Source organism: Hibiscus syriacus, unplaced genomic scaffold (assembly GCF_006381635.1).
Source record: "Hibiscus syriacus cultivar Baekdansim isolate YM2019G1 unplaced genomic scaffold, ASM638163v2 tig00113337_pilon, whole genome shotgun sequence".
Classification (NCBI taxonomy): domain Eukaryota; kingdom Viridiplantae; phylum Streptophyta; class Magnoliopsida; order Malvales; family Malvaceae; genus Hibiscus; species Hibiscus syriacus.
In genome coordinates, this window is record NW_024063456.1 from 177,183 (window position 1) to 187,931 (window position 10,749).

At 34.6% G+C, this 10,749-nt stretch overlaps 2 protein-coding genes and 1 pseudogene across 2 annotated transcripts; 1 reads left to right on the top strand and 2 right to left on the bottom strand.

The window, feature by feature from the left end:
• Nucleotides 1–411: 411 nt before the first annotated feature.
• Nucleotides 412–2,573, top strand: LOC120186313 (annotated as a pseudogene).
• Nucleotides 2,574–3,192: 619 nt separating this feature from the next.
• On the bottom strand, nt 3,193–4,499 carry LOC120186212 (sufE-like protein 1, chloroplastic/mitochondrial). The gene has a single exon (XM_039190205.1). It carries the CDS (start codon nt 4,262–4,264, stop codon nt 3,239–3,241), a length of 1,026 nt encoding a protein of 341 aa, XP_039046136.1. The 5' UTR covers nt 4,265–4,499; the 3' UTR covers nt 3,193–3,238.
• Nucleotides 4,500–6,046: 1,547 nt separating this feature from the next.
• LOC120186262 lies at nt 6,047–10,749 on the bottom strand. Its single transcript, XM_039190247.1, has 7 exons — nt 10,632–10,749; nt 9,775–9,907; nt 9,582–9,666; nt 9,263–9,355; nt 8,418–8,448; nt 6,324–6,456; nt 6,047–6,232 (listed from the first exon to the last, which is right to left on the bottom strand). The coding sequence occupies exons 2-7, from the start codon at nt 9,897–9,899 to the stop codon at nt 6,178–6,180; spliced, it is 522 nt and encodes a 173-aa protein (XP_039046178.1). The 5' UTR covers nt 9,900–9,907; nt 10,632–10,749; the 3' UTR covers nt 6,047–6,177.

Below are 10,749 nucleotides of genomic sequence, written 5' to 3' on the forward strand. Positions count from 1 at the left end.
TTTGCGGATGCATTTTGGGCGCTCCACATAAATTGTAAACCCATATTTTATTATATTTTTATATTATATTATGGATGATTAAATTTCAGAAATTTACAAGCAGTTTTAAAAGAAAATTTTTTTGTCACTATTTCGGTAATCTCGTGTAATATTGTAATCCATGGATCTTCTGATCAAACTGAGCGTCAGGTTTAGTAGTTTCTAGGACCCGCGGGTTAGAGTCAGTCAGTGTCTGTATATGTACATTGCCTCTAGAGAGTCCAGGGTACTTAAATAATTGGAATAACGATAATTACCCTTGTCATTTTCTAATTTCATATAGACCCTATGACAGTCGACCCAGATTATAGCTAGGATGGCAGAGACAAGAATCATGCCTCACCTTGAAGGTGTATTGGGTGGTGGTGAGGCATGACTCTCCAGTCAGACCTGCCTCCACGACCCGAACTCTGTCTAGTCTTCGGGACTGCTTTGTTGGGGTCTATCTGGGTTGAATTTGACCAATCAGGAAATGATGGAGGTTACCATACATCTGAAACTGCATCAAAGAGCGCTCAAACTGTGAAGGTTCAACCTATTGAAGTCCCTACTATTCCAGCATACGAATTGAAAGAAATCACAGATGACTACGGTACTAATTCTTTGATTGGGGAAGGTTCCTACGGCAGGGTTTTTTATGGAGTCCTTAAAAGTAGGCAGGCTGCAGCAATCAAAACATTAGACGCCAGCAAGCAACCTGATGATGAGTTTTTGTCCCAGGTTCAATTGTCAGCTATAATTCATTTCATTTACTGCTTCTTGATATTTGCTTTAGGGTTTCATATTATATCCACTGGTGCATGGTTTTCAGGTTTCTATGGTATCAAGGTTGAAACATGAAAACTTTGTTCAATTGTTGCTTGGCTACTGTGTTGATGGGGGCTCCCGCATACTTGCCTATGAGTTTGCATCAAATGGATCGCTGCATGATATTCTCCATGGTATGTGATGATTCTTCATTTGTTTCTCCAGTTACATAAAGTTGAAAACCATTGACTATAACGATGCCTGAAGCATAGATCTATTTGTAATGCTGTTATAGAAATGGATGCAAAGTATTTATTTGGTTATATTATCATTCCTTTTTTTTGTTTTTTGAGAAGAGAACATTATGATTCCTTTAATGTAGGGAGAAAAGTGTTAAGGGACCTCAGCATGGCCCTGTTCTGACATCGGCACAAATAGTAAAAATTGATGTAGGATCTGCAAGAGGGCTTGAATACTTGCACGAGAAGGCTAATCCTCACATCATTCATCGTGACATAAGTCCATCAATGTGCTAATATTTGATGATGATGTGGCAAAGATTGCGGACTTTGATTTATCAAATTAGGCTCCTGATATGGTAGCCTGTCTTCATTCCACTCGTGTACTTGGAACCTTTGGTTATCATGCTTCTGAGTAAGTAATTGTGGATTCTTTTCGTGCTAACATCTATTATATTTTTTTGTTTCTGATAAGAAGTGGTTTAAGACAGTTTGTAAAAATCTTGTAGCATGATATTTTGCAAATCAATCATGAATTGCTTGATGGAACCAAAGCTAGCTTAATTTCTCATTTCATTAATGAGATATTTCATGACCGGACAATTAAATGCCTTGGAAATGACTCTCGTGATTGGCAGATAAGCAATGACTGGGCAATTAAATGCCAAGAGTGATGTATACAGCTTTGGTGTCGTTCTGCTTGAACTTTTGACTGGGAGAAAACCTGTTGGTCATACTTTACCCCGTGGACAGCAAAGTCTCGTTACATGGGTACATTTTTCTGCTCCTTATTTTCTAATATCCGACCCGACTTCCATTCTCAAACTTTCCAGACATGATGACCAAGAGAGTTTTGAATTATGTTTGGCTACGCCGAGACTCAGTGAAGACAAGGTTAGGCAGTGTGTTGATCAAAGACTAGGAGGAGATTATCCTCCCAAGGCTGTTGCCAAGGTATTATTATGATTGGTTGCTCCTGGTATTCTCTCTTTATTTGCACATTTTCTCTGTTAACATGTCTTCAAGTGACTAAAATTTGGAAGTTGCATCTGTTCAAATACATTTTACTTGCATAGATACACCATTGTTTTAGAACCTTAACATCTTAACTTTCCGGGGTTGCTGCCCTCACTAAATGTCAAATGTCATATGTGCCTAAAAGCATTTTATTGTTTGATCGCAGATGGCTGCTGTTGCTGCATTGTGTGTGCAATATGAAGCTGATTTTCGGCCAAATATGAGCATAGTTATCAAAGCTCTTCAGCCCCTGCTAAATGCCCGGCCAGGACCGGGTGCCAAAACACCAAGCACATAATTTCATACGTCTCCCTCTCTCACATATATCATACACGCACTCCCTCCCTCATCCGTTGTATCTCTATTTGCCTGTGCGTGCGGTAGTCTTCACACATTCAACCACCCAAAGTATACAATGAGGGCACAATTAGATGGTGATAGTTTGCTTTATTGGAAATTCTACATGTATCGATCTTATATGATCTGTATTCGATTTGTTCATAACGTGAGTTATTCTTTTTTCTCCTTGCATGTACGTTAATGGTCTTCCGACATGTATTTTTTATGTAATCTTAACCTTCATTCGTTTCATAAATGGTTTTCTTTTTTCATTTACTAGAAATGGTTATTCCCCTCTGATCGGCAAAATTGCTTGAATATTGTGCCCCGAAAATTATCTTATGATCTAAGCTGATTACTATAGCGAGGATCTTATAAGGACTAGATTATTTCTAGAAAGCATCGGATTTTTTGGAATTTCTACTTGTGAATTGCACGGCTGCCACTTAAATGTAGGTAGCATGGGGAAGTAGTCTTACAGTCAACACGTTTTCCAAAATTTACCTTGCAATCAACACATTTTTAAAAAAATACCAACAGCCTCAAATTACTGTGGCAATCATGATACACCTTATTCAATCATTTTGTTTCACCACAATATTTTGTCCCCTCCGATTGCTTGGATTACAAGACATCACCGAGTTAAGAAAGAAATATACCGTGAATATAGAAACATCTTTATCGGGTACATCGTTGAAATCAACCAACATGAGACTAGTTAATGCATTGTCAAAAATCCAAGATGCAATAATCCCATTTCTCAATCAAGCACCTGTGGAAAACTTCCAAAGTAAAAGCATGTCAAAATGCATATAAAAAAAAGAACCTAATTTTTTCTCTAGTCATGGGACATCTCTTCAATTTGCTTCGACTTCAGATGGTGTCTTTGCCACTATAGACAAGGCGTGCAATCCAGTCTGCAACTCCTCATCCAACAAACCATAAATTAACCTATGCCTTTTCACCAAGCTCTTGCCTTCAAATTCCTTGGACACAATCCTGACATTAAAATGTGTTTCCCCATCACTTCCCCTCACACCAGCATGTCCAGCGTGCTGATAAGAAACATCCTCCACTTCCAATTCAACTGGACTAAGTTCCCTCTCCAGCTTCTCCTTGATTCTCATTCCTCTACCTCCCAAACCACTCCAACTATCTTCGCTACTTTTTCGAGAATCAAATCCAACACCTGAGTTCTCATCGACTTTTGAATCCGAATTTGAGTTCTCAACAGATTTTTCACCGTCATCATTCACAATCTGACCATTACCCGAAGATCCATAACCCTTCTCAGCTTCAATAAGCAACTCAAGTGCCTTCCTTTGCATCAACTTCAACATGTTCAAAAACCCATTATTCCTTGAAGGTGTTAAGCTCTGTTGCAGCCCGAGAAGCACTGCAAAATCAGGAGAAACCCTCAAAATTTCCTTGGCAGGCCTTCCGGACAGTCCATTAACAAGCAAAGCAGCCAGTCCTTTGGTTAAAACAGAATCAGAATCAGCTTGATAGAAAACATTCTTGTCTTCGTCCAGATAAGCCCTGACCCAGACCTGAGAAACACAGCCCTCGACTTTGTTCTCCTTAGTTTTGAACTGGGCATCGAGGGTATTCAAGTTTTTGCCATAAAACATCAGCTGCTCGTACTTGGCCTTGGGTTCTTCGACTGATTGGAAAAGCTTGATGATTTCTTGGAGCTTAGGGGGGAATTCTTCCATGGGTAGGAGCTGGGTGGAGCTAGATTGAAGCGTAGGTGGGGATTTAGTAGGGACCTTTTGGAAAGAGATGGATCTGTTGGAAAAAAATGGAAATTTTGAGGGTTTTGGCAGATGGAAACAGATTGGGAATTTGGAAGAGCAAAAGCGAGCAGAAGAATATAATGACATGTTTCTTAGAAGTTTTAAAAAGCGCAGAAAAGATGGAGGAACCGAACCACCTTACAAACCAAAGTTTCAGCCTCAATAATCTAGATTATTCGTACCCAAAAGAACAAAAAGCTAAATGAATCTCAAATCATTTGAAATGAAAACGAACAAATAGCTAACCTGGGGGGGGGGGAGATGCCTTTGTGAAAGTGAAGCCTCCCTCAATCGATGCTGGCTCTGAGATTTCGAGAAGCAGCGGCTTCGTGGACGATATCATCACACGATAGATGTTAAAAGGTCAAGAATTAAAATTTGGGATCCAAAGGTTAACATCTAAATTTGATCCCTTAACGTTTCTCAAGTTTAGAATTCAACCTTTCTATTTTAATTTTACATAAGCTAATCCTTTTTTTCATATTATCTTTTGCGTAGAAGATTACACTGATCGCTCAATTATCATTTTTTTGGGTATTAAATTGCTTATTTTAACAAAACAAAGCATGTAAATAGGTTTGTTTGCCCTCTTGATTGTACAAAATAGGCTTTGTTGAACTTTAGATTGATGACTAAATAAGAAAAATGAGTCGTGTATTTATTTAGTTATTTCAATAACTAATGAAATATTCATTCAAATCGAAAATTATCATAGAAAACCTTTTAAAAATAGTTCCGTAATCCTCCTCAACTTTCCACATAAAAAAATTGAGACAAACGTGGAAATCAAATTTCATAAAAGAGAACAAAGGGTATACAATAGTAAATTTATTATACGTGCAGAAACACCTACCAAAAAGGTAGTGGAAAAATGATTACAATCCAAGGTTATTTATCAACGTTGATCGATTTAATTAGTAAACAGTTTGATATCGTTTAAATCAAATTTAAGATTTGAATTATTATGTATGCAAAAAATCTTCATTGGAAAGTTCACTCACCAAAATTAGGTGTGATTTCTAAATCAATTCAGATTAATCAAAACAAAACCTTAAAACTCGATAACAATAAAAAAATATTTAAATATATAAAATTAGTTGACATTTTTTATTAATCTTAAATTTAATCCTAATAATCAAAAGAATCATAAGAAGACAGAATTTAATAACCATAAAGATATAAATTTACCCTTAAATAAATAATATTCAACATATATATTCTGTTTGTTCCACTTATATTAATCCCTTATTAATATTTTTTCCATTAAATTTTTTTTAACATTGAGTTATTATTATTTAAAATTTATTATTTATAAAACATGAAAAATATATTTTATAAATCTTTAATAAATTAATATTAAAATATATATTTAATAAGATTTAATTTTTTAAAATATATATTTAATAAGATTTAATTTTTTAAAATATTTAAAATAATCATGATCAAAATTTAAAAAATTTGAGCTTTAAAAAATCAATAAGATACATTTTTAGTGAGACAAATATAATATTAAAACTAATCAATATTATAATAAGATATTTTTTCTTTCTCCCTAGATCTTTTTTTGTCATTACCGTCTCCTAGTTCTACATCCTCTCTTTGTCTCTTCAAACGTTGTTTATGGTAATGTATGTTTTTGCTATGCTTTCATATTCTGGGAACCAATTTCAGTAACTAATAAAAAAGAATCATGAGAAAAAGATCAAAACTGGAATCTCGTAAAACAGATTTAACCCAAATCATTAATGTTCATGCAGCAGGGGAGGATTCAAATGAATATGCTTGTAAACCAAATGAATCAACGTGCCCAATTGTGCAAGTGATTCAATGCATGCTTATTACACTTAACCAAACATTTAAACAGATTAAGGTCAAAGGTATAATGATATTACCCAAATTCGTTTGATTCCGATAAACAAGGCTCATGTAAATTGAAACTTCCTTCCATATTGATACAAAAAATGAAAGAACAGTATAATTCCCCAGTTCGAGGTCTTGTTTCAGGGGAGGAATGGGTTGTGAGAAGGGCATGCCTCTTTTTGCTTTCTATAAGCCCTGACAAGAAGAATAAACCGACTATTTAGACTAACAAAATGTGGTATTCAGCCACCAAAAGAAAACCATTCTTCGTCATGCTGTTGGTTACCTGGTGGCGTTTAGTCCCCCGAGGCCAACACTTCCCAGAACTATAAGGAGGAAAGGAATCTGAATCAAAGCACGATTTTTTCTTCCCCCATGAGCCTTCGGTACTCTCATTCTCACAACATGCGAATATGTAGCTAGAGAAGAAAGACAATGTCTAACTAGCAGAGCAAAGAAATAAAATCTAGTTTCCAATGCTTTTGAACAAGAAATTAACCTCCTCCTCCTGAACCTGTGACAATCATTAAGATGAATTTGAATAGCATGTAAATGGAATTGTACACATTAATGTACTTAGTAACAAGACAGAAGCATTCGGAATCAGGTTTGCAAACTCATTTCCATAAGTTATGTCCAAGAATATTGGCACCTACATCAAAGTGACTAATTTTTAACCATTTTCTGGCCATTCGATCATTAGATTCAATCCCATTTAGTGGAATCCTAGGATCCAGGATAAAACCAGTTTAACAAACCACATAAAAGATGTAGATGGCAACAACCTATCAAATAATAGAACAAGGTGTTTATTGAGGATACAAAGAGAATATAGGTTAGATACAACCAACTGTAATCATAGGTGCAGACGTGTACTGAACTACTAGATCCATTCCCATCTAGTGGGAATGAGAATTTATGATAAGTCGATAACAAATGACTAATTTATAAAAGTAAATGAAGAAAAGAGCTGGGAACCATCATCAAGATTCACAATTTTAAATGAAGTAAATCCATAAACGCCAGCAAATCATGTAACAGAAGATGGAAAATAAAAATGGGCACATAAATTAAAAGAAGGAAGAGGGTATGAGCTGGATAGTGCCCAATCTGGTGATTGATGCAGAAACATGTGCTCACCTACTAAAGAATTGGCATGAAAGAGAATTAAAATTGAAATAATCTCAGTGACATGGTAATACTTTCATAATCATATATGGCACAGCAAACTATAATCTAATATTGGTATTTGACAACATCAAATTACTTTTTCCTTTCCATCAATACCCAGTGGAAATAGATATTTCATTGCTTACTACAGGTTTAATGAGCGACATGAAAGAGAAACTAGTATGCCGAACCATTATCAAGAAAATAAAGATTATCATCAGTGGTGACACCTCTGCTAGCAGGAATAAACATCCAATAGTTCAATCGAAGTAGCTAATGTGATAATTTCTCTAGGTTTCTTTTCTTCATGGTCATGTTCATCCAAATCATCTCCAAAAAAAATTTCAACATCATTATATAATGATCTCCTAAATCAGGAAAATGATTCATGAATAGCACTAAAATTTGGAATTTTTTCAAATCAAATTACATATTTCTTAAGACTAAGCTTAATGAACACAATTCAATTGGAATGAAAGTTACCTCATCTTCTAGCATGTCCTGCTTCTCGGGCCCAGCAAGCTGGTCATCTAAACACTTCCTAACAGGGAAAGGTCAAAGGAAACCAACTTTTGCTCCTTTCACAGTTGACATTCTGTCAATCTCTTCTGGGACAAAAAGCTATGTCTTTCGCTGTGAACCTGATCAAATGCAGTCCAGGTATGCTCACATTCAAATCATGAGAATCTCTAGCTTAGTATGTTTATGGCAATTCATGGTAGCTCTAAGCAACTTATTCCACTTTGTTGCCACCATGAAGCTAGTGATGAAACAGTAACCCGTAATATCCCTCAGAGATCCAGGTTGTTTACTTTTATTGCTAAAATCATTGCACAAGTCTATAAAGCAAGCCTGAGGTAGTTATCAACACTTAGTAATAGGTAAGTCGGGAGAACAAGGCGTGCAACGCAAATAGAATATTTTTTAAGAATCTCCAAGAAACACCAGAAGAGATACATACACAAGTCAAAGCGAGTTTAGCAGCCAAAGAGACAGCATAGAGAGGCATGGACATATGATCTATAGTTTTCTAAGTTCAGACAACAACCTATTATCTCTCCACAAAATGTGCTACCTTTGGAGAACATTAAACAAGAGATTTCTTCCCATGTTAAACTGGAAACTGGTCTATTCAAGAGATTTTGCAAGCCATAATTTCTCGGAACACTCCTAATATTATCTCAAAAGCATATGAAGGTAGGAGAATTACCAGACTGTAGACATGCATAAGCTTCTGCAATCTGCAAAATATGCACATGTAAAGGTTAGACTTCTCACATCCATAAACGCAACTGAATTATTTCTAAATTGCAGAATACATGATTAAAAATATCCGACTATTATCTCATTCAAGTGTTCCTAGAAGAAAAAAAAAGTTTTAAGGTTCAGGTGCGATATGGCAAACTAAACTAAGTGGAAAGACATTATTCTTACTGCATTCGTTACTTGTTTTCCAGTATGTTGGCTCTCGTCCAGAATGGCAACCTCCAGAAGTACCATAATTTAGATAGTAAATGGCTTAAAACGTCAGTCCACAATGATGGATTTCTTTGAAAGTGAAACTACTATTTAGAAAGACTAAACCTAGCCTTTATCAGGCAAAATTCAATTTCTCTCCCAAATCCACAGTTAGACTTAACAGTTTCAACAGTTATATAAATCCAAAAAAACTCAAGAAAGAAAAGAAAATACAAATAGATTTAATTACTCACCAGATCATACCACTATAAATCACCATGAATTTAACCAAAATACAATACATACCACTAAGCAATCCAGCTCCCTCCCTCCAAATAATTTTAATAGAAAAGAAGAATCAACAAAGACTCCCCAAGTAATAGATCATAGAAAGCGTAGAATTATTCTACTGGCAGTCACTAAATTGCTGTAATCTAATCTCTAACTCTTTACAATGAAGAAATGCTTTCTTTGTCCATATCAAGCTCTAAAATGCTTAAACTTGTCTCAATACGCTCCAACTTCACGGTTCCCTACCAAACGCATCACTAATATACTAAAAAGAGGTGAAATGTTTGAAGGCATATGGATGCTTACCAACTTGAACTTAGACTCCGCCGAAGGCTTTTGGTGAACTGGAAACAAGTCAGGATGCGACTCCCATACTTTCTTTCTATAAGCCGCTTTAATCTAAATTCCAAATTCATAAAAGAAATTAATCAATGTTACAAATTCATAAAGGAAAAGAGAAAAAATTGAGGAACTTTGTAAGACTAGCTGATTGAAATAAAGCAATCAAGGCCACAATCTCCAAAAGGAAAACAACTCCAATTCATAAACGTCAACCCAAGTCAACAAAAAAAAGATATTAAAAAAACCCTAAAATAATCAAAGATTTAATAGTGAAAATAAAAACCTGAGAAGGAGTAGGGCGAGAATCCGGGGGGAAGCCTAGCAAGAGTCTGGCTTCATCGCCTTGCATTTCTGAATTTTTTGTGAGGCTGAAATTTTCGGTGATGGAATTTATAATTAATTAAATTAAAAATACTAGTAATAATTAAAACTCCAAGCGATGCTGGGTTAATTCTAGTACGTGTCCAAAGGCGAACCTAAAAGCGTGGCAAATCGAATTCCTTCCAAGCGTGGTAAAATCATGAATTTTCCCAAGTTCAAAAAAAAATCCAAGTAAAATGTGTCTTGCCCAACTTTGCCTTGGATGAATTTTCTTCCTCATCAACTAACCTAAAATCAAAGGAAATGAATTTCAAATCGAACTTACGTCAACAAATCGTCTAAAACAAATTAAAATTGGTAATAATGATTTTCCATACTTTTTCTTCCCACCAAAGCTATTACTCAACAATTAAAGTGTCATTCAACATGGATTATTTATTTATTAAGTTAAAATTAAGTATATAAAAATATCTATATTCATTTAATAAATGAATAACCTCAAATAAAAATAATGTTTAATTCATTTATTTTCATAAATAAATTCGTTTGTCGACTTTTTATATAGCTCTTATTTTTTATATTTTTAATAATTAAAACTGTGAACCCTAATGAATTTAAGGATTACGACATAATTTCATCATTTTTCTTTGACTTACAAAGAAAAATAATAAGACAGAGAGTTGATTGTTAAATATTAAACTAAAGTTAAATGAATATGTTTAGGAATATTTTTATAAATATTCAATAAACAAACACTAACCATTTTTAAAATAAATAAATGAATATGATATTAAAAAATTATAAAAATATAAATCGAATATAAAATAATTAAAAAATAAATATGAGCAAGACTCGCTTAGCCTCCCTTTTTTTCATTCCAACAATCTCAACTTCTCTTCCCTTTCGTCTTAACATCACACTTGAAGAATATTTCACGACGAACCCCCAAAATGAAAAACAAAGAATATAATAATTTTCTTGAAATTTTATATTGTAAATGCAAATGCCTTACCTAATTGCTTGCAAAAGTATCCTCGATCTTTGACAAAGGTTAAGAAATGTGGTAACTTGTAAGCTTAAAGGAAGCTTATCTATAAAGGAGATGGGGGAAGAACGAAGGAGATGACTGA